Here is a 24,748-nt window from a genome sequence, read left to right on the forward strand (position 1 = left end):
AGTAGCTGGGACTACAGGTGCCCACCACCACGCCCAGCTAATTTTTTGTATTTTTAGTAGAGACGGGGTTTCACCGTGTTAGCCAGGATGGTCTCGATTTCCTGACCTTGTGATCCGCCCATCTCGGCCTCCCAAAGTGCTGGGGTTACAGGCGTGAGCCACCGCACCCTGCCTATTTTTTAAGTTTTTAGTAGAGATGGAGTTTCAGCATGTTGGCCAGGCTGGTCTTGAACTCCTGACTCAAGCAGTCCTCCTATCTCGGCCTCCCAAAGTGCTGGGATTACAGGCGTGAGCCACCATGCTCGGCCCAGAGGGCAGCTTAATAATGCCATTCTTACAAAATAGAGCAGTTCTTACTACATGAAACAAAAAAGATTTCTAATACACAAGAAATACTGTACTATACATATAGTTTTACTATGTCAAAGTAAGGTACTTACGTAAATAAATAATCTATTTTATGATTATGTATATGCACAGGTATAGATTGGATTTTTAATTCTTTAATTTTGGGATTTTTAGAAAGTATTTGAAAAGACCAAGTTAGTGTTATATTTAGTGCAAATTAATTGAGTAAAACCATTCAGCTGTCTTGTTTGAAATATTAATAGTTTTGCTACTTTATTCTTTAAGCATATGTTCAGAAATACTTCGTATCTGTGGGTGGACTGGATGTATTGTCTCAAGTTCTCGTGCAACTGGAATCTGATTCACATGAGACTCTTTCCAGTGCTAAACTTGCAGTGGTTGTGACAAAGACTGTGGATGCATGCATTGCTGATAATCGTGAGTGACAGTGCTTACTAGTTTTTTTTGAAATTGAATTTTCTTTGAATATAGCATGAAGAGTGTTGAAATAGTAGATTGAACAGTAACATGGTTTAGACTAACAGTTTCTCACAAGTGGAAGGGAATATTAGAAATTATCCAACATGGCCAGGCGCAGTGGCTCATGCCTGTAATCCCAGCACTTTGGGAGGCTGAGGCGGGCAGATGGCTTGAGGTCGGGAGTTCAAGACCAGTGTGGCCAACATGGTGAACCCTCGTCTCTACTAAAAATACAAAAATTAGCCGAATGTGGTGGTGAGTGCCTGTAATTCCGGTTACTTAGGAAGCTGAGGCAAGAGAATCACTTGAACCCAGGAGGTGGAGGTTGCAGTGAGGGAGCTGAGATCATGCCACTGCACTCCAGCCTGGGCGACAAGTGCAAAACTCTGTCTGGAAAAAAAAGGCAACATTAAATTAAAAATTTCAGGCTGTGTATGGTGGCTCACACCTGTAATCCCAGCACTTTGGGAGGCCAAGATGGGAAGATTGCTTGAAGCCAGGAGTTTGAGACCAGCTTGGTCAACATAGCAAGACTCCATCTCTCAAAAAAAAAAAAAATAATAATAATAATATTCAGATGAGAAACCAAGGGATATTTTTGAGATTAAGGAATGGAAAACCCAATTTATGTAAAGAATACATCTCTTTCTGCTAAGTATGAGGTTGGACTTACCCAACACAGCATTACTAGTGAGTGGCAGAACCATACTTGAACTCATGGCTGCTGCTTCTCACATGTGCAAACACTGAAGAGTAAGAAACTATTGGTATTCACAAACAACTAGGGGGCAAAAAATAGATGGTTTTTTAAAAAGTGGTTATTGAGGGCCTGCTATGTGCTGAGCTTTACAAGTATAAAAATGACTAAGATGTAGTCCCTTGAGGAATTCACAACTTTTTTGTTGATATTAATATTGTTAGACTCTGGGTGAATTCTGTTGAAAGCCACACTTGGAGAAATATAGCTTAAAATGGTGGACTTTTTTTTTTTTTTGAGATGGAGTCTCACTCTGTTGCCCAGGCTGGAGTGCAGTGGTGTGATCTTGGCTCACTGCAAGCTCTGCCTCCTGGGTTTAAGCGATTCTCCTGCCTCAGCCTCCTGAGTAGCTGGTACTACAGGTGCCCACCACCATGCCCGGCTAATTTTTTTTGTGTGTTTTTAGTAGAGACAGGGTTTCACCGTGTTAGCCAGGATGGTCTCCATCTCCTGACCTCGTGATCCACCTGCCTCAGCCTCCCAAAGTGCAGGGATTGCAGGAGTGAGCCACCGCGCCTGGCCAAAAAATGGAGGACTTTTTGACTTTTGTCAGTCTCAGCATAGCTTCGCATAAGCTTCATTGTAAGCAAAACTGTGGTCAGTTAATAGTGTATTTTAAATGACAGCAGGAACTGATTATGTAGGAAAGTCTTTACTATCCAATCTAGATAAGAAGAGGTAGGTAAGGGGAGAGTAAGCATACTCAGCCTTTAGGAAGTTAGTGGTACTTCATCTTCACAGCATTCTGCAGAACAATTAAGAAAAAAAATTCTTCGAAAAATTTGCTTTAGTAATATGTCTTTAGTATGGGAAGAAAGAGTAATGAGGGTTATAGTAATAAGCAACCATCTTATTACAATGAATTTATTTATATTTTATTTATATTCACACATACACATATTTATTAGATGTTATATGTGTATATTTAATGTTATATAGATATATAACATTCTATCTGAATAAGCTGAAAAATGTATATATACATTTATAAGTTTTAAATTTGTACTATCTTTTTTTCCTATTTTATACTAATAGCTACTTTTGGGATAGTACTCTCCAAGTACCACATTGTTTCAAAACTTCTGGCATTACTGCTTCATGAAAGTCTGGATTCAGGAGAAAAATTTAGCATCATGCTTACTCTTGGTCATTGCACAGAGGATTGTGGTAAGTATTGGATTTATTGTGTGTGGTTATTAAAATAGTAGAGTGGAAATATACTTTTATTTTTTCCTTCCAGTCATGTGAAGGTCTTAAAAGTATTGCTTTTCTCCTAGTTATTCAGACCTCAAACTAATCATTTCAGCTTCTAATTCTCCTTCACTCATTGTATTAAGTCAGTCATTAAGACCTGTAGTTCTACTTCTGTTTACCCCTCTTGATCCCTTTCTGTCCAGTTCCAATGCTGCTCTTCTACAGTAGGCCCTCAAACCCATATCTTTCATCAATATTATTGCAGTGGTTTTCTTACTACAGCACAGGGAGAAAGCTCCTTCCCTTCTATCTTCATTTTTCAGTCCACTCTGCACATTGCTGCACAAATCTAATTCTGTTCTCCTTGTTAAAACTTTCAAAGATTCTTTCTTTTTCTACCTATTACTGTCTTCTCTCTCTTTTTCTTCTCCCCCTTTTACTTTCCTCCTCCTCTACTTTCCTCCCATTCTCCCTCTGTTCAATCTACTCCTTCTTACCAATTCTCTCCACTTCCCTCTCTACCCCTCTCTCTTCTTCTGATCTCGTGTCTCTGCTCTTTCAGCTCTCACTTTTCCACTCTCCTCCCTTTGCTCTCTCTTGCTTCTCCCATTCTTTCTTCCTTCCCCTACACTTTCTACTCCCTCCGTTAGTTTATCTATTCTTTCCCTTAACTTCTGTGTAATTTAGGATTGATTATACCCTTTTTCAAACCAAGTGAGGGCAGTTTTACCCTTATGAGTTATGATACTACTCTGTGGCTGCATTTCAGAGATCACTTATGAGACAGGTGTTTTGTGTAAGTGAATTTTTTTTTTTTTTTTGAGATGGAGTTTTGCTCTTGTTGCCCAGATTGGAGTGCAATGGCACAATCTTGGCTCACTGCAACCTCCGTCTCCCAGGTTCAAGCAATTCTCCTGTCTCAGCCTCCCAAGTAGCTGAGATTACAGGCATGCACCACCACGCCTGGCTAATTTTGTATTTTTGGTAGAGATGAGGTTTCTCCATGTTGGTCAGGCTGGTCTCGAACTCCCGACCTCAGGTCATCTGCCCGCCTCGGCCTCCCAAAGTTCTGGGATTACAGGCATGAGCCACTGAGCCCGGCCTTAAGTGAATTATTTTCTATATTAAAAATCCTTTTGGGGGCTAGATGTGGTGGCTCACGCCTGTAATTCCAGCACTTTGGGAGGCTGACATAGGCAGATCACGAGGTCAGGAGTTCGAGACCAGCTTGGCGAGCATGTTGAAACCCTGTCTCTACTAAAAATACAAAAAATTAGCTGGGCACGGTGGTGCGCACCTGTAGTCCCAGCTACTCGGGAGGCTGAGGCAAGAGAATTGCTTGAACCCAGCAGGCGGAGGTTGCAGTGAGCCGAGATCACGCCACTGCACTCCAATCAGAGTGACAGAGCGAGACTCCCTCTCAAAAAAAAAAAAAAAATTCCTTTTGAAACTATGTGTTTCTCTATTTTAAAAATTTGTTGTTGTCGTTGTATTTTTGTTTTTTGAGACAAAGTCTCACTCTGTTGCCCAGACTGAAATGCAATGGCTGGACCTTGGCTCACTGCAGCCTCCACCTCCCAGGTTCAACTCAATTTCCTGAGAAGTTGGGATTACAAGTGCCTGCCACCATGCCTGGCTAATTTTTTTGCATTTTTTGTAGAGACCGGGTTTTGCCATGTTGGCTAGGCTGGTCTTGGACTCCTGACCTCAAGTGATCCACCCATCTCAGCCTCCCAAAGTGCTGGGATTACAAGAGTGAGCCACCGTTCCTGGCCTATTTTTAAAATTTTGAACTATGTTCATAATTATCACAAGGAAGAATTATGACCTCATATAGATAGTTTATGATAAAATCATTGTCCTCTTTAACTGTATGTTTTCCAGAGGAAAATCAGTATGACCTTTTTAAAAACAATGGGCTTCCACTCATGATTCAAGCCTTAACTGAATCTCAGAATGAGGAACTGAACAAAGCTGCCACATTTGTGCTTCACAACTGCAAAAAAATTAGTAAGTGTACTATTACTTTAAGAACATACCAACCAAGGTTTATAAAGGGGAATTTATATCTGCTTTCATGAGCCAAGGCCTTTTAGCTCTCAGATTCTTCTTACATTTGAAAAGCAGAGTAGGCCCTGCACAGTGGCTCATGCCTGTAATTCCAGCACTTTGGGAGGCCAAGGCAGGCAGATCGCTTGAGTCCAGGAGTTCAAGACCAGCCTGGGCAACATGGAGAAACTCTGTCTCTATTTAAAAAAAAAAAAAAAAAAAAGAAAGAAAAAATTATCTGGCCTGGTGGCACACGCCTGCCAGCTACTTGGGAAGCTGAGGTAGAAGGATCATCTGAGCTCAGGAAGTGCTCAGGTTGAGGCTACAGTGAGCTGTGTTTGCACCACTGCCCTCCACCCTGGCTCATATAGTAAGACCCTGTCTCAAAAAAAAGTCAGAGTGTATAATTTGGACATGACAACTAGGGTATATTCAGCATATACAAACCCATGTGGAAGAGAGCAGCAGTATAGATAATTCACTATTTTATGCCATGTGCACAAATTTAGTTTGCAGGAATTAAATTTGTGGACTAAGGGTTATTTATTGTTAAATCGTAAGTACATTTATTTATTTTTAAATGTCTGGGCTGGGCGCGGTGGCTCACGCCTGTAATCCCAGCACTTTCAGAGGCCTAGGCAGGCGGATCATGAGGTCAGGAGTTCGAGACCAGCCGGGCCAACATGGTGAAACCCCATCTCTACTAAAAATACAAAAAAAATTAGCCAGGCATGGTGGCGCACACCTGTAGCCCCAGCTACACGGGAGGCTGAGGCAGAAGAATTACTTGAACCCCGGAGGCAGAGGTTGCAGCAAGCCGAGATCATGCCACTGCACTCCAGCCTAGGCGACAGAGCAAAACTCCGTCTCAAAAAAAAAAAAAAGTTTGAGTTTCTGTTATGTGCTGGGCAGTGTGCTAGGCATCAGGGACATCAGGGATACAGTGATAAAAAAACAGTCTGTGTATTCACAGAGCTTAGTTTAACTAGAGAAATAGTAACTCAAAAAATGAGATTATGTGTTATTATAAATTGACATAAGAAATATAAGGGGATAGACCACAGGTCTTTAATAGCCTATAACAAAGAAATCTGGTCTAGACGTGGAGCAGAAAAGGCTTTGGGAGGAAGTGATTCTTGAGCTGAGAACTGAATGTCTAGGGTTAATTAGGTGAAAAGAAAGGAATTTGTTATCAGCGAGCATCTCAGGCATAAGCAACAGTGAGGCACAAAGGCCCTGTGATAGGAGGGAACCTGGTGCACTTAAGGAATTGATGGCCAGTGTAGCTTGAGCTCAGAGGGCAGTGGCCATGATAAGAATTTTGATCTTTGTGGAAGAAAAACTGCAGACACAGTATGTTTAAAAAAAAAAAAAAAGATTATAGGAAGGAATCAATTTATGAACATTGTTTTTTTAAAAAACTACTTTATTTTTGAGACAAAGTCTCAGTTTGTCACCGGGGCTAGAGTGCAGTGGTGCAATCTCTGTTCACTGCAGCCTCTGCCTCCTGGGTTTGAGGGAGTCTTGTGCCTCACCCTCCGGAGTATCTGGTATCTGGTACTACAGGTGCGTGCCACGATGCCTGGCTAATTTTTTTTTTTTTTTTTTTTAGAAGAGGCGGAGTTTCACCATATTGGCCAGGCTGGCCTTGAGTTCCTGACCTCAAGTGATCCTCCTGCCTCGGCGTCCCAAAGTGCTAGGATTACAAGTGTGAGCCACTGTGCCCGGCCTAAAAAGCTAACTACTTTAAAACCAGTATGCATGTACCTGAGAGCGTTTATGTGCCTGGCATAACATATTTGCATGTTTTTTCTCCTGTAACTCTGAAGAGTAAAGTCTAATTTATGACTGTTCTCTTCCACTTACTTTTCAGTACTAATTAAGCTGTTAAGATAGTCTGGATGGAAAAATTTAGAGAAAGGAGAGGGTGGGGTGTGAGGTTGTCCTTACATATAAAGTGTTTAAATAACCTTTCATTCGTTGTGTTTTTCCCATATTACAAAGCTGAGAAATTATCTCTAAGTCTAGGAGAATATCCTTTTGATGAAAATGAAACACAGCAATTAAAAGACATAAATGTGAAAGAGAAGAATCTTGAAGAGCACTGGAGGAAAGCAAAGGAAATTCTACACAGAATAGAGCAGCTTGAAAGAGAAGGAAATGAGGTTGGATTCTTTGTTTTAAAGAATATATAGAACTTTTTTCACATTTTTAAAATGTCTTTTTTTCTCCATACTACAGTGACATATACATTTAAAAAAAATTTTTTTTGAGACAGAGTCTTGCTCTGTTGCCCAGGCTGGAGTGCAGTGACGCAATCTTGGCTCACTGCAACCTCCGCCTCCCAAGTTCAAGTGATTCTCATGCCTCAGCCTTTCAAGTAGATGTGCGCCACCACACTCGGCTAATTTCTTTGTATTTTTAGTAGAGACAGGGTTTCCTCATGTTGGCCAGGCTGGTCTTGAACTCCTGACCTCAAGTGATCTGCCTGCCTTAGTCTCCCAAAATGTTGGGAATACAGGTGTGAGCCACCATGCCCAGCTGATATTTTTTAACAGTAGAGATTGGAGGGTGAAAAATTTTTTCTTCCCAAGTTGTTTTTTAAAGTTTTAAATAGAAAACTCCATAGTAATACTTGAAGAATCATGCTTTGACATAAAACAAAAAAAAGATTTTTAAAAAGTAGAAATGATGACTGAAAAGACAGGAAACATGGAATATTGAGCCAAGAGATCTAACATCTGAATAATTGGGGTTTAAGAAAAGACAAAAGTAGTAATAATCTAATAACCTCTTTCCTCTCTATATAAATATATTTATGTATGCATACTTTATGTCTTTGTATATGCATATATTTAAAAAAATAAAAACGTAGTGTCCAAGTTAGTATAATATAGTGATTTTATTATTTTAATTGTCTGAGTAGTATTCACTGTTGCAGATGTGCCATAATTGATTTAACCAGTCCTTTATTGATGGACATGTAAGTTATATTTAAATTTTTACCATTGCAAACAACTCTAAATACCTGCTACACATGTACCTGTGTGTGTGTGTGTATGTGTGTGTGTGTGTGTGTGTGTGTGTGTATTCTGTAACAGCTTTAATGATATATAATTCACAAACCTTACAGTTCACCCATTTAAAGTACAGTCAACCCTTGGTATCTATGGGGGATTGGTTCCAGGACCTCCCACAGATCCCCAAATTCATGGATGCTGGAAACTTTAGGGGAAGTTTAGGCAAGTTATTTAATCTCTTTGTGCTTTAGTTTCATCATTGATAAATGGAGAAAATAATAGTACCTCTCAGATACCTAGATAGACATAGTTTTTATTATGAAAGATACTGTCAAATTGTTTCGCCACAGAAGTTATATCAGCTTACACTCCCACTAGTAATGTTTAAGAGTACATATTTCGCCACAGCCTTTTGATCTTTGTCAGTGTAATAGATGAAGAAAAATATCTCAGTGTAGCTTTACTATTTATTTATCTCAAGCGGGATGGGACATTTTTTCTTGTGTTTAAGAGCTATTTATATTTCCTTTCCTATAAACTATCTGTTCATCTTCTGTGCCTGCTTTTCCGTGCTATCATTGATCTTTTTCATATTTCATTGTAGTAACTTTTTATAAATGTTATTTTTAAAAATTATCCTTCAGCTTGGGCAACATGGCAAAACCCTGTGTCTACAAAAAATACAAATTAGCCAGGTATGATGGTGTATGCCTGTGGTCCCAGCTACTCAGGAGACTGAGGTGGGAGGATTGCTTCAGCCTGTTAGATGAAGGCTGCAGGGAGCCAAGATGGCGCTACTGCACTCCAGCCTGGATGACAGAGCGAGACTCTGTCTCAAAAAAAAAAAAAAAAAAAAAAAAATATATATATATATATATATATATATCTCCTGTTGCTTAAGATATGCTTTATACATATTATTTCTGGGTGTTTTGATTGTCATTTGGTTTTGCTTCTGGTTCTTTATTCCTGAGATCCCTGCCCAGAGTAACGTTTTTGATCTCTAGCAGAATTAAAAAAAAAAAATTTTATGTGGTTGAGTATAACAGTTTTCGTTTATTATTTAATTTTGGGTAATACTTTGAAAGGTCTTATACCCCTTGAGAATATTAAAATATAATGGTTTCTTTTAGAACATATATGACTTTGTTTTTGTATTTAAATATATTTGTTTCATTTTGACTTTATCTTTGTATAAGCTGTAAGATATTCAACTTATTTTTTCACCAGATGGCTACTCAATTGTCCCAATGTCGTTTAATGAATAAACTCCCTTTTCTTCCTAATGTAAACTGTCTTTTATCATATATGTTCTATTGGTAATCATAAACTTTTTCTTCATTCTTCATTATTTAAATGGAGTATAAATTGGGTTATAAAGGGAATGCATTATATTGAAATTATTTCTTGTCATTTTTACACTATAGGAAGAAATACAAAGAGAAAACTGTCAGGGTAATATTTCATCTATGAACATGAGTATTCAGAATACATGGAAACATCTCCATGCAGATCATATTGGTCGAGCTACCAAAGCAGAAGATGAGGATAAAAGCCATTCTAGACAGTTTCAGAGTTATAAGTCCCATGGAGTCATGTCTAAAGCATGTACAAATGATGACCAAATGAAGACACCATTGAAGAGTGCAAATCCAGTCCATGCTTGTTATAGGGAGAGTGAGCAAAATAAGTCTTTATATAAAGCCAAGTCAAGCTGCAATCAAAACTTACGTGAAGAAACTACTTTTGAAAAGAATTTTATTTCTCAATCAAGGTATAGTTTAATAATTATGTGTAACTTTTATTTATTCAGCGAGTATTTATTGTGTACTACAGTATGCCACACTGTTAAATACCGGGCATATAGAAATGACATGATGAAACACGGTCTTGGGAAGGGCGTAAAGTAGGAAGTGTTGGGAAAGGGGTTTGGATGGGGAGGTATGGGCCAGTTCATCTAGAGCCCTGCAATGTAATACTCTGGATTTTGGGGTTTAACTCACAGGGTATAGGGAGTGATTGAGGATTTTAAATTAAGTGGCGTAACATAGTTGAATTTTAGAAAGGGTACTCAGAAAATAAAACCTAAACGGAAACCCTTTACTTGAAGTAACAATGCATGCATTGATAATCTATCAGCAGTATAGCAAAAACTAGTTTTTAAATTTAATGTGATAAAGGGAATAGGATGTGAATAAAATTTGGTTTGGGTTTGCCCTTTTGTTTGTTCCCTGCACTTTGTCTCTAGAACATAGTCTTTTTCCCTTGCAGTTAGTTTGTGGGGCTAGACCCGGGATTGTAGCTTTTCTTAAACCCTTTACTGGGTTGTGCTCTTCTGATGGTTACAGTACTTAGGAAAAATGAAGAGGATGCTGCTACATTTTGGACAGGTTGAAGGGTAAACTAAGTACCAAGAAGAAGGGTTACATCAATACCACCCCTTTTATCTGTTTCAAGACCATTCTTGATGTTAATTTTAACTTGATTTCTCAGGTATGGGAATTGGGAAGCAGTAAGATATGGTCCTGGGCCAGCCTTCTTGACCTCCATCCTAAGCTTTCCACACCCATAGCCTTCTTTCTTCTATAGGGTTAGCCATATTTCCTTTTCTTTTTTTTTTTTTAAAGAGAGAGAGAGAGAGAGAGTTTCGCTCTTGTTGCCCAGGCTGGAGTGCAATGGCGCGATCTCAGCTCACTGTAACCTCCACCTCTCAGGTTCAGGTGATTCTCCTGCCTCAGCCTCCTGAGTAACTGGGATTACAGGCATATGCCACCATGCCCGGCTAATTTTTTGTATTTTTAGTAGAGATGGGGTTTCTCCATGTTGGTCAGTCTGTTCTCGAACTCCTGACCTCAAGATCTGCCCGCCTCAGCCTCTCAAAATGCTGGGATTACAGGTGTGAGCCACTGCACGCGGCTAGGGTTAGCCATATTTCTACCTCAGCCAAGTTATTAATATTTTCATCTCTTTGAAATGCTTTTTTCCTCCTACAAATATATGTACATAGACAGATAGCTGTAATTATAAAGCTACTGCTATGCCTGCTACCTGATCTACAGTTCTTGCCTTTTTCTGTACTATTATCATTGTGACAGTATAATCAAAACTTGTATTTATTCATCAAGGACTACAGGGTTCAAACACACAAATGTTTTGGGGGTTAGGAAGGATTTTTAAATTCAGGTCTTTAAATGATTATTGTTAGCACTTTGCCATCCTGCACCCATGTTCATTTTTGCTCCCACTGATTTTGTTATCTCCTTTTTGCCTTTATCTCTCCTACTTCCTTCTTTTTATAATCTTTTTCTTCCAAGTTTCATCTGGCATCAATACTATTGCCCTCTGGAGTCTTATTTGACTCTAGCTCTAGAAACAAGGCTTTAATTGTTGCAGGCCCTACTTTGGCAGAATTTGGTAGATTTTGGTCGATCATGATTCCAGGTTGCTTTTGCCCATAAAACTCTGAAAATCACAACACTGCTTACAGAAACATTGGTCCACACACCAAAGAGTATGTTTACTTTTAGTAATCTGGTGTTTATTTTCTTTTAGTGACCATGTTTTTAAACACCCAGTTCACATTGCCAAAAATATAAAGCAGCAGTTACCAGTAACAGGTATGATTAAAAATGTTTCTTTGGTTTTTCAATAAAACAGATATTTAGGTAACCATATAGCTAAAAATGTACATTGGCTGCATGCAGTGGCTCACGCCTGTAATCCCAGCACTTTGGGAGGCCTAGGTGGGCGGATCACCTGAGGTCAGGAGTTCAAGACCAGTTTGGCCAGCATGGTGAAACCCCCATCTCTACTAAAAATACAAAAATTAACCAGGCGTGGTGGTGGGCACCTGTAATCCCAGATACTCAGGAGGCTGAGGCAGGAAAATTGCTTGAACCCAGGAGGCAGAGGTTGCAGTGAGGTGAGATCACACCACTGCACTCCAGCCTGGGCGACAGAGTGAGACTCCATCTCAAAAAAAAAAAAAGGTCCATTGGTATATTGGCCCTCTAAAGTATAAGCCATACCTTTGACTCTTTCTGTTGTAAATCCCTTCTATTAAGATCCAGAATCTTTCTGTTTATTCACCAGCATGACTAGAGGCATAGTACTAGGCTAAGGTTTATGAAAAGCTTGATATTTAATAAATCCTTAAAATATCTGATTCTTTTCATTAATCCAAAAATCCTTCATTTTGCAATTTTTTTCCAGATCCATTTACATTATGTTCAGATATAATAAATAAAGAAGTAGTCAGTTTTCTAGCAACTCCCAGTTGTTCCAAAATGTTGACGTATAGGTGCTCAGGTAAGTATTTTTTTAATTGCAGTTGTTTCACAGTAAAAGCCTTTTATGATATTAATTAACTACAATTTTTTTTTTTTTATACGGAGTCTCACTCTGTCACCCAGGCTGGAGTGAAGTGGCAAGATCTTGGTTCACTGCACTCTCCATCTCCCAGGTTCAAGCAGTTCTCATGCCTCAGCCTCCCAAGTAGCTGGGATTACAGGTGCTCACCACCACACCTGGCTAATTTTTTTTTGTTTTTTTGTTTTCGTAGAGACAGGGTTTCACCATGTTGATCAAGCTGATCTTGAACTCCTGACCTCAAATGATCTGCCCGCCTCAGCTTCTCGAAGTGCTGGGATTACAGACATGAGCCACTGCGCTTATTGTAATTAAGTAGAATTTATAATAATTCTACGCATATGATTTACTTTGTTCCCTTTGGAGAAATAATATTGTGGAGTATCAAAGCATTCAAATTAATATCTTCTATCTGGGCCAGGTGAGGCAGCTGTAATCTCAACACTTCGGAAGGCCAAGGCTGGAGGATTTCTTGAGGCCAGGAGTTCAAAACCAGCATGGTCAACACAGCGAGACCTTGTCTCTGTAATTAAAACAAAACAAAACCAAAACAAAACAAAACACCTTTTATCAGCATCAGGCTGAGCTTCCAATATTTGTATGTATGAATCAACACAGTTAGTACCTTTTTATTACTTTATTACCTTTTTGTCATAATACCATCTATAAATTTAACCTTACTGAGTAAACATTTTTTAATGTTTTCAGAGAACCAGTTATTACTAGGTATGCATTCTGGATTATCCTGTAAACATAGGCATTAAGTTTTTAAAATACCTATTTTTATATTTATAATATGTAAATGTTTCTAGTGTTTCATGTCCATTATTTATTTTTTCTGCAGGGCTCTTGTAAATGTTCCACAATACTTATTCCATCCCTTCTCCTCCTCCTTCCCACCCTGGTATTTCCTCTTTGTTCATCTTGCTGTTGTACTCTGCTCTATGGACGAAATTGAGGTTCTCTGTATTCGGCTCAGAACATCATTGTTCTTCCCTCTTGGATGAAGAGGTTATCTCTATTCCTCTAAAACTGATGTGTAGCCATAAGCTGAATCCCATATCTTTTTTTCCTCCACATTTTAATACTAATTGCAAAATCTTTCTCTTTACTCCCATTCTATCATTAACTCCTTTTGTTCCACCTTAAACTATGCTTGTTTCTCCTCATCTCAAAAAAATACCCAATAGAGCTGGGCGTGGTGGCTCACGCCTGTAATCCCAGCACTTTGGGAGGCCGAGGCGGGCGGATCATAAGGTCAGGAGATCGAGACCACGGTGAAACCCCGTCTCTACTAAAAAATACAAAAAATTAGCCGGGCGCTGTAGCGGGTGCCTGTAGTCCCAGGAGGCTGAGGCAGGAGAATGACGTGAACCTGGGAGGCGGAGCTTGCAGTGAGCCAAGATCGCGCCACTGCACTCCAGCCTGGGGGACAGAGCGAGACTCCGTCTCAACAACAACAACAAAAACAAAACAAAACAAAACAAAACAAAAACACCCAGTAGTTTGTTTGATTTGCTATCCTTTCAAGTATTCATTCACTCCTCCCAACAGATGCACGTATCCCATTAGAAAGTAAATGTATTAGGCCGGGTGCGGTGGCTCATGCCTGTAATCCTAGCACTTTGGGAGGCTGAGGCAGGTGGATTACCTGAGCTCAGGAGTTCAAGACCAGCCTCGTCAACACAGTGAAACCCTGTCTCTACCAAAATTCAAAAAATTAGCTAGGCATGGCAGCATGCGCCAGTAATCCCAGCTACTCGGGAGGCTGAGACAGGAGAATTGCTTGAACCTGGGAGGTGGAGGTTGCAGTGAGCTGAGATCATGCCATTGCACTCCAGCCTTGGCAACAGAGCAAGACTCTGTCTCCAAAAAAAAAAAAGAAAATGTATTTAATAAGAATAAAGTACAAATATTTCTTTCAATTTAATTGTATTATTTTTTAAAAGGCTACTAAGTTGTTAGAACATAAATACTTATTAAGTTGTTTTGGATCTGACAGAATCATTAGGCATTTTTTTTGGCTTATAGGTGCCATGAACCTAGAAAGTTTGGGAATCTCTGGTCAAAAGTATTCTAGGTGGCAGAGTGGATGTTCTGTAACTGCTAACCCCCTTTCATCTCTTAGTTTGTATGAGATGGTTCTTTCCTGGTTACCATTCATTCATTCCACAAACATTATGGAGTGCTTAGTCCTTGGCTGGCACTGGAATCTAAGATGAATAGAACTCAGTCTTCACCTTTATCTTTCTCTTCCTGCCAGATTTCCACATGTATTCTCCTCAAGACCTAGTCTATAGCACTTACTCAGTTCTTTCACTACATTTACTTTTGTAGCATCATCTATCATTTTATTGATGGTTTTCAAATATGTATCTTGACTTTTGGCTTCTAACCTGGGCCTTATTCTTTCATTTCCAGTAGTTCTCAGCACATACCCACTTGAATATCTTCTTGTTACTTTAAGCTTAATGTATCCTAAACACAACATCCACAGCATCTTTCTTCCTTTTAAATTGGCCTCCCCCCTCACTGCATTTCTGTCAGTGGTGCCACTATTTGTCTGCTCTCCCAGACTTTAAGCCTTGAATCATCCATGACTGTTCTCTCTCATTCCATCCGTTATTTCTAGTCTATCAAATTTTGTTCTTTTTTGCCACATAGGCCCTTTTCGTTTCATGCCTAAATTATCACAGCAATTTTATCTAGCAGTCTTTGTCTTAAGCACCTCCAACTCCCAACTATAATATGCATATCACTGTTAACTTATCTTCTTAATATGTGCTTTATCGTGTCATCATGCTAAACAACCCTCAGTGCTTCTCTGTAACCCATTGAATCAAGCTCTCTGCCTGGCTTTCAAAGTTGTATAGAATTTTGTCCTGCTTCCACTTGTAAAAATTTACTGTACATTTACTCTGAATCTGCTAGAAATGTGCTATGGTTATTTCAAACTTTGCCATTTATTCAAGTACTGAATTTCTTGAGAGTTATCCTAAACTGTTTCCCTTATCCCAACAGCTCATTATTCATCAAACCCTGCTAATTTTACATCAGAAATCTCTCCATTCTCCCTGCAAATGCCTTGTTTCAAAATCCCTTCATTTATTTTCTGGACTACTAAAGTAACCTCTCAACTGATCCTCTTGCGTTCAGGTGCCCTTTCTACAAGACAAATGAAATTGTGTCATCTTCCTGCTTTTATTTCTATGTTCCTCCCTGTTGCCTTGAAGAGAGTTAAAATTCCTTAACATGGTTTTCAAGATTCTTCTTGGTCTGGTTCCCTGCAACCCTCCCCAGCCCCACCTTTTCTCCTGTACTTCTCTGTACTCTAGCCATATTAGAGTGTCCATGATTCTCTGAGCACTATGCTTTTTCACACTTCAGTGGTTTTGCACATCTTCATTGTACTGAAATGTCTTCATCTCAGCCAACTATCTGCGTGGCCAACTTCTAGTCCTTTAGGAATGGGCCACTAATACAATTAGGTGACAAACTGATGGAGAATTTTATAATGGACAGACATGGCTGACATTACCTGAACCTACCAATCTATCTATTTTTAAAAAATGTTTTTCCAACTTTTATTTTAAGTTCAGGGATACATGTGCAGGATGTGCAGGTTTGTCACATAGGTAAACATGTGCCATGGTGGTTTGCTGCTGATCTTTCTTAATATTTAAGAAAAGAGGAAGTTTGTCTAACCCTATTGGCTCAAGAGGCTGCCCAATTACAATTTTTTTTTTTTAAAAAGAGACAGACAATATGTATCTCTTAATATGATACAGTAAGAAACATACAATACTACCTGCATGGAATTCTAGTAAAAATACTTGAACCTGAATCTGACCAATCATTTAGATTTAATTACTAGTTTATAGGACACACAACATTTTAAAGGACACGACTAACATTTTGCAATCAGCAAAACTTAGCCTTTGAGAAACTGTAGTACAAATGACCTGGTATCTTCATTTGACAAGGAAGACAGGGGAACTGATAGATTAAAAGCCCCTTGACATATGTTAACCGAATGTAAGTCAGGCACAGTGGTGCGTGTGTCTGTAGTTCCAGCTACGTGGGAGGCTGAGGTGGGAGGATTGCTTGAGCCCAGGAGTTCAAGTCCAGCCTGAGCAACATAGTGAGACCCTGTCTCAAAAAAAAAAAAAAAAAAAAGTAATGGTGGACCTTATTTGGATCATGATTCCAACAACTAACTTTCAAAAGAAATTTTTGAATTGATGAGGAAAATTGAACACTAAATATTAGGTTATATTAAGCATGATTTTTTAGGTGTCATAATAGTTTTATGTGTTTACAAAAAAGAGTCCTGGCCGGGCGTGGTGATGGCTAATACCTATAACCCAGCACTTTGGGAGGCTGAGGCAGGTGGATCACTTGAGCCCAGGAATTCGAGAACAGCCTGGGCAACATAGTGAAACCCATCTCTAAAAAAAATACAAAAATTAGCTGAGTGTGGTGTTGCATGCCTGTAGTCCCAGCTACTTGGGAGGCTGAGGTCAGAGGATTACTTGAACCCAGGAGTTTAAGGCTGTAGTGAGCTGAGATCACGCCACTGCACTCCACCCTGGGTGACAGAGTGAGACACTATCTCAGAAAAAAACGTCCTGGCTGGGTGCAGTGGCTCACACCTGTGATCCCAGCACTTTGGGAGGCTGAGGTGAGAGGATTACTTAAGCCCAGGAGTTTGAGACCAGCCCTGGGAATATAAGGAGACCCTATGTCTACAAAAAATAAAAAAATTAGCCAGGCGTGGTGGAGGTCAGGGCTAAAAGTGAGCTGTGATCATACCACTGCACTCCAGCCTGGGCTAAAAGTGAGCTGTGATCATAGCACTGCACTCCAGCCTGGGTGACAGGGAGACCCTGTCGCAGGAAAAAAAAAAATCCTTATCTGTTAAAGATGCATGTGAAGTATTTACAGATGAAATGATACTTTAATGTAAATGATAGGTGTCATAATCCAGTGCATACATGGGGACAGAGCTGAGTAGGTAGAGGTATACATAAAACATGATTAGCCATAAGTTAATAATTATCGAAGCTGGATGATAGATACATGGGAGTTCAGTGTTTGAAATTTTACATAATGTTAAAAACAAAAAAGATGACTGAGCTTAAGGATCACTTCTTTTGGATATCTTCCCTTAACAGTGACTCTTGCTCAAAACCAGACAAAATAGATATTCCTTTTTCTTTTTTTTTTTTTTTTGAGACAGTCTCACTCTATCGCCAGGCTGGAGTGCAGTGGCGTGAGCTTGGCTCACTGCAATCTCTGCCTCCCGAGTTCAAGCGATTCTCCTGCCTCAGCCTCCCGAGTAGCTGGGATTATAGGGGCGCACTAATACACTCAGTTAATTTTTGTATTTTTAGTAGAGACAGGGTTTCACCATGTTGGCCAGGATGGTCTCCATCTCCTGACCTCATGATCTGCCCGCATAGGTCTCCCAAAGTGCTGGGATTACAGGCGTGGGTCGTCCAACCCAGCCTTTTTTTTTTTTTTTTTTTTTTTTTAAGAGACAGGGTCTTATTCTGTGTAATAACGTGATCGTGGCTCACTGCAGCCTTGAACTCCAGGTCTCAAGGGATTCTCCTGCCTCAACCTCTTAAGTAGCTAGGACTACAAATGTGTGCCACCAGGCCCAGCTAATTTTTTTTTTGTTTTTGTTTTTGTTTTTGGTAGGGACAGGGTCTCACTATGTTGCCCAGGATAGTCTCGAACTCTTGAGCCCAAGTGATCCTCCCACCTTGGCCTCCCAAAGTGCTGGGATTACAGGCATGAGCTACCACTCTCAGCCCTAGATGCTTTTTCTTTTTTGTTTTCCTTTTATTTTTTGAGAGAGTCTTGCTGTCACCCAGGCTCAAGTGCAGTGGTATGATCTCGGCTCACTGCAACCTCTGCCTTCCAGATTCAAGTGATTCTCCCACCTCAGCCTCCCAAGTAGCTGGGATTACAGGCACCTGCCATCATGCATGGCTACTTTTTGTACTTTGAGTAGAGACAGGGTTTCACCATATTGGCCAGGCTGGTCTTGAACCCCTGACTTTGTGATCAGCCCACCTTGGTCTCCCAAAGTGATGGGATTACAGGTGTGAGCCACTGCGCATAGCCTAGATGCTCTTTTGCTTTTCTTGTGTTTCTTTATTTTTATTTTTATTTTTATTTTGAGACAGAGTCTTGCTCTGTCGCCCAGGCTGGAGTGCAGTGGCGCAGTCTTGGCACACTGCAATCTCCACCTCCTGGATTCAAGCGATTCTCCTGCCCCAGCCTCCCAAGCAGCTGGGACTACAGGTGCATGCCACCATGCCCAGCTAATTTTTATTTTTAGTAGAGATGGGCTTTCATCATATTGGCCAGGTTGGTCTTGAACTCCTGACCTCGTGATCCACCCACCTTGGCCTCCCAAAGTGCTGGGATTACAGGCGTGAGCCACCGTGCCCAGCCTAGATGCTCTTTTTCTAAAGCATCATAACTGTCTGTCCATACCTCCTTCCCAGCACTTACTTCACTCTGTTGTATTTGTTGTCTTTACTCCCTCACATGATTTTGAGCTTTTTGAGGTGTTTATATTCCTGATTTTACTTCAGTTACCATCATATAGATATTTGCTTTCATAGATTTGTTACTAGATATTTTATGACATCTACACATAACTTTAATTTGTTTTCTTTTAGGTTGCATAGCAGTAGAAAAATCCCTGAATAGCCGAAACTTTAGCAAGCTCTTGCACTCTTGCCCATACCAATGTGATCGTCACAAAGTCATTGTGGAAGCTGAAGACAGATATAAAAGTGAACTAAGGAAATTACTTATCTGTAACAAAAGTAATTAATTCAGCAGCTTTAAAACTGTAATTATGGCTATACCTTCTGAACTATTATCTAAAGCATTAAATATATCAAAAACTAGAGGGTAAAATAATCTTAAAAAGAAAATCTGTCTCTAAGCAACCAGTAATTCAAGATGTACCCAGGGAGTAGTCTTAGACTGTTAGTTTAAAAATTCTTCCTAATCTATCTAAGTATTCCCACTAGACGGGGGAATAAAGGAAAATATACTAATGGAATTGATACGCTATTACTCAGATTGATATGCTAAGTGTCCTAAATGTTTTCCATATTTTTCAGAAATTCTGCTGACCCCACGTAGAAGACAACGACTCAGTAATGAATCTACTACCCCTGGAAGAATAAGTGAATATATTTAATTTAATTTTTTTTTTTTCTCGAGACAGGGTCTGGCTCTGTCACCCAGGCTGGAGTGCAGCGGAGCAATCTCTGCTCACTGCAGCCTCCGCTTCCCAGGTTCAAGTGACTCTCCTGCCTCAGCCTCCTGAGTAGCTGGGATTACAGACACGTGCCACCATGCCCTGCTAGTTTGTGTATTTTTAGTAGAGATGGGGTTTCACCATGTTGGCCAGGCTGGTCTCAGACTCCTGACCTCAAGTGATCCGCCCGCCTTGGCCTCCCAATGTGCTGGGATTACAGGCATGAGCCATTGCACCTGGCTGAATATATTTTATTTTTAAATGAACTTAAATTTCATATATTCCTGAGAAAGAAGAGAACAGCTGAGTAGTTGTTCTCAGTCTCATTATTAACGGATCTTAAATGATAAACCTTGCCTCTGATGAGGGTCAGACCTAATAAAAGAGACTTTCCTCTTCCCTTCATGTTGCTTGCTCACTCATTGCCTGCTAGCAGGGGAAGGAGCAGGAGGATACTAACATTTATTAAGCACCTGCTAGGTGTTAGATGGTGTATAGATATTATTTCCTTTAGTTCCTATGGTAATATTGTAAGTTAGATACTAATTTGCTCCTATTGTAAGGCATAATTATTAATAGTTGGTAAGTAGCAGAACTTAGATTCAAAAAGCCATTCTCCAGAAGCCCTTGTTCTCTCCTCACGTTTTTATTTTAAGAACAAAATTATTATGCACAAGCGCTTCAGAGAGACTTTGCAGGAGGTTTTTTTTCATAACTATAGTGCTTGAAACAATAAAAATTGAAGAGACAAATAGTATAAACCTTAAAACTCTGCTTAAAAAATAAAAATGTCTCTTAAACAATTAGTTTATTTATGGGAATTTTAATTTAACTATATGGTTAACATTTCGCATTGATCACCATTTCCGATTTATCAGAAGCTTAAATAACATTATCATTTTCTTTTATTCATATGGAGTTAATACCTGCAGACTAAAATAGGTTGGATATATTAATTAGTAACATCTATAGAGCCACTCTGTTATTTAGACATTTGAATGTGATACATTCAGGAAGCATTTTGCCACGTATATTTATTTGGCTATTTTCACTGCCAAAACTTTCAAGGAAATTTCAAATTTGCTTTTTTTATCTGAATCTTTTTCTGGATTAAAAGTTCTGCATGCAAATTATAATTAAGTATAGTACAGAAAGATGAGCCCACTTTCTGAAGTAATGTTTTCTGTAGTAATTATTAGAAAATGGGTATTTTTTCATAGAAACATCATGCACTTGGAGACCTTGTTCTTGACAAGGGCTTGGCATCAAATTAGTAATAGGTGCTTTTCAACAACATGTCTTCAAAGCAAGTATGTAACAACAAAAAATATGCTATAATCTATTTGCATAGTAAAATAATTTGCAGAACTTCATGAAATGTGCATAATAATGGTTATACAATGATTATATACAGGGGTCCTATATACTATTAAGTGACATTGAGCTCAGAAAAAAACATACTTTTTTTTTTTGTAGGTAAAACTTGCTTTAGCTAAAACCAAATAATCTGGCCTACTTTTTAGTATTTAGAAAGGAATCTTGAGAAAGTAGTGATTCTTACATCTCTTTCACAAGTAGGCCAGGAATATTTGGTGTGTTACCATTTTTTTCCCCTCTTAATAAACTTACCTTTTTTTAGGACACTCACCACTATTCATTTAATTATACTTTATACTCAAAATTTGAGCCCATTCTTCTGAGAAGGGACCACTGTACTAAGCATTTACAGATTTCCCCAAGCCTCTATTTTAGGATGGATTGGTGTTTTGAGAGGGCTTGAAAAATAAAGAGTCCTTAGAATTAAGTCCTCTTGCCCATTTTCCCTTACTCTTCCCTAATACCTAATATTAAGACTAAATAAGTCACAGAGTGGGGAGCTTGGGGTGTAGAGAGCTGCTTCCTTCTTCCAGGCTGCTCAGTACTCTGCTGTAGGAATCTTTGAGGATTTGGGCACAGATGGTAAGTATAAAAGTCAGGGAGATGGCAGCCACAATAGAAAAGTGGGGCTTTACATGATCAACTCCAGGGCTCAATATCCTGAAAGTTATAGTAACCAGTCTAGTCCTGATTATTATGAGTTCAAATAATTTAACAAGGGAAGTTGAAACCTATTTCTTGGATAGCCACAGTTTTCCAGTACACCCAAAATGAAGGAGTAATTTCATTGATAAGTTTTGAGATAGTTTTACCAATAATTTTGTTCTCTCAACAAGTATTTATTGACTACTACTATGTGTCAGATACTATTCTAAGCACTGGGGATACAATGGTGAATAAAATAGATTAAAATTGCTGCCCTCATGGAGCTTACATTCTAAATAATACTGTTAAGCAATAATCAGACATTGTTTACACTGATAACCTTCTGCTGGGAAGATTTTTCTCATCCGTTTTAAAAGGTCTGCTATGGCTCTTAGAATAGGTAAACAAATGGCTTTCTTGGCCTGCAAGGACAAGATTTTCTAAGGGTGACTCAGGACAGCTGCACCCAGTACTACGAAAGTAAATAACAGCCTCAAGTGGAAATAAAAAAAACTCCTCACCAGCATCTACCCACAATGATAACATGGGATAATAATGAATGAAAAAGCTTAAAGAAAACTATTTCCTAGTAATCATCACCAGAAAATATTTGTTTACAGATATCAACTATATATTCTTTCTTTATAGAAAGTATCCCTTAAAAACCAGATAGCTAAAAACTTCGTTCCCCATTGTGCAGCCTATATTTTGAGTTTTGATCTAGCTGACCACGTGTTTTTAAAAGCAAATTTCAAAAGACCCTTATTCTTAAAAATATTATCAAACTTAATATTTAAAGTAACAAGTGTTGATATTCTTTTTTATTCTATCAAGTTATGGAGCCCTTTGGGAAGACTGTAAGATATGCAAGCTGTTTTTTATTTATTTATTTATTTTTAAATTTTGAGATAGTCTTGCTCTGTCACCCAGACTGGAATGCAGTGGCACGATCTCAGCTCACTGCAACCTCTGCCTCCCAGGTTTAAGCAATTCTTGTGCCTCAGCCTCCTGAGAAGCTGGGGCTACAGTCATGTGCCACCATGCCTGGCTACTTTTTGTACTTTTAGTAGAGACAGGGTTTTGCCATGTTGACCAGGCTGGTCTCGAACTTCTGACCTCAAGTAATCCACCTGCCTAAGCCTCCCAAAGTGCTAGGATTACAGGCGTGAGCCACCATGCCTGGCCAGGAAGATATTGGTTAACTGTCCTCACAGGAATGTTGAATTAACAATCAAATGTTTATAAACTGTTGTTTCTTGATTGAAAGATATTGTATTACTACTATCAATTAAGTTATAATTACTGAAGAAGTCACAGTGATAGCAACTAGCTTAATATTAGGCACTCAGGTTTTTAAAGTTGAAGTGGGTTACCACATGATGAGAAGCCCTGGCATTTCTCTATATCCTTAGGTATAAGGTAAGCATATCCAAATAAGCACTTATTTGCATCTCAGGACCTTTGTTCAGCAAATACTAATATATTCTACAATCCTAATTACAGAAAAAAGAAGAGTTCGCAAAAACTTTACTGAAGAAGAAGTAAATTACCTTTTCAATGGAGTTAAGAAAATGGGAAATCACTGGAATTCAATTTTGTGGTCTTTCCCCTTTCAGCAAGGACGGAAGGCTGTGGACCTTGCTCACAAATACCGCAAGCTGACCAACAGCCCCATGTGTGCAGCTTCTTCTTTGGAAGAAGACTGTCAGTTTAGTTTGGATTTTTAAAATACAGTGCCTTGAAAGATACAACATTTAAAGTATTTTTCTAAACTCTCATGAGAAGGAATGTGGAAATGAGGACACAGTTTTTATTAAACAGTTTTTGTGATGCTGAAACTCATCAAGTTATTACAATGATTTATAAAGCAAATATATCTCCAGTGCACAGATTAGTAAGATAAAATTCCTTTGTAAGATCAAACATTTGTTTAGGAATATGCTTTTATTTTTCCTTAAGCTTAAATGACATAAAGAATTATCAGCCTTTAAACGTTATTTGACATTATATTGCAATAAATACTATGTGAGACATTTGGATTTTATACGGTACAAAAGTCCCTCCCTAGAATTCAGAAAGAATAGTTCCCCAAGCTGTTTAACTAAGGTTCCCACACACTAAATCAATATTTGACATTTTGTTAATTAAAACGTTTCCTTGGCTGTGGTGGTGGCTCATATTTGTAATCTCCCACTTTGGGAGGCCAGTGTGGGAGGATCACTTGAGGCAAGGAGTTTAAGACCAGCCTGGGCAACATAGTGAGACCCCCATCTTTACAAAAAATTTAAAAATTAGCTGGATATGGTGGCATGCCCCTGTGGTCCTAGCTACTTGAGAGGCTGAGGTGGGAGGATCACTTGAGCCCAGGAGTTCGAGGTTGTAGTTAGCTATGAGTGTTCCACCGTACTCTAGCCTGGACTAGAGAACTAGACCCTGTCTCTTAAAAAAGTTACCACTTCTATTGTTTACTGTAGTATCGTAGAGGGAAAAATAATTTCTTCTTCTAAAGACTAATTATGCAGTACTTTGAATACTTCCACATTGTATAGTCAGGTTCACTTCTTTGTAGTGTGTTTATTTGCTTTAGCTTTTCAGAAGTGTCTACACTTTCCCCTCTTCTCCCTCTATGTCTTTATCCTTCATATTGATGAGCCCTAGTTACTTCATGTTGCAGCAGAACGATGTCTTGTCCCCTTAGGAGTTTAGTCACTGACACTGGATAATTGTCTTTGCAAAATGTGTCCAGAAATGTCACCCTAAGAAATCCAGCCTGACTTGCATGAGGGGCTAGCTTCTTTATTAGCGTCAGTGAGGTTTTATGGATTCTACCCCAAGATGCTTCTTGTCATTCTACATGACCAACTCTTAGATTATAGTTAATGACGTTTAGATTATAATTTTTATTTTAAATAATTTCCTATCCTATTCCTATGCATTTTTAAATTTAATTTTACTTTATTTGACAGAGTCTTACTCTCTTGCCCAGGCTAGAGTGCAGTGGTGCAATCTCAGCTCACTGCAGCCTCTGTCTCCTAGGTTCAAGCAATTATCGTGCTTCAGCCTCCCAAGTAGCTGGGATTAAAGGCGCATGGCACCATTCCTGGCTAATTTTTTTTTTTTTTTTTTTTTTTTTTTTTTATAGATGGGGTTTTGCCATGTTGGCCAGGCAGGTCTTGAACTCCTGACCTAAAGGGCTTGCTGTGGTCTCTGGGGGCCCTGGAA

At 39.1% G+C, this 24,748-nt stretch overlaps 1 protein-coding gene across 1 annotated transcript in view; it reads left to right on the forward strand.

Moving 5' to 3' along the window:
* Nucleotides 1-23,557, forward strand: part of CCDC79 (coiled-coil domain containing 79) — a 59,870-nt gene extending 36,313 nt beyond the window's left edge. The window contains exons 10-19 of the mRNA XM_011987878.1: nucleotides 634-786; nucleotides 2,621-2,752; nucleotides 4,664-4,789; nucleotides 6,833-6,993; nucleotides 9,276-9,622; nucleotides 11,401-11,465; nucleotides 12,061-12,156; nucleotides 18,912-19,061; nucleotides 19,365-19,430; nucleotides 23,030-23,557. Of these exons, the coding sequence (XP_011843268.1) occupies nucleotides 634-786; nucleotides 2,621-2,752; nucleotides 4,664-4,789; nucleotides 6,833-6,993; nucleotides 9,276-9,622; nucleotides 11,401-11,465; nucleotides 12,061-12,156; nucleotides 18,912-19,061; nucleotides 19,365-19,430; nucleotides 23,030-23,253 (1,520 nt within the window). The 3' untranslated portion in view covers nucleotides 23,254-23,557. The remainder of the gene's footprint in view (nucleotides 1-633; nucleotides 787-2,620; nucleotides 2,753-4,663; nucleotides 4,790-6,832; nucleotides 6,994-9,275; nucleotides 9,623-11,400; nucleotides 11,466-12,060; nucleotides 12,157-18,911; nucleotides 19,062-19,364; nucleotides 19,431-23,029) is intronic.
* Nucleotides 23,558-24,748: the final 1,191 nt, after the last annotated feature.

This window comes from Mandrillus leucophaeus, unplaced genomic scaffold, assembly GCF_000951045.1.
Source record: "Mandrillus leucophaeus isolate KB7577 unplaced genomic scaffold, Mleu.le_1.0 Scaffold319, whole genome shotgun sequence".
NCBI classification, from domain to species: Eukaryota; Metazoa; Chordata; class Mammalia; order Primates; family Cercopithecidae; genus Mandrillus; species Mandrillus leucophaeus.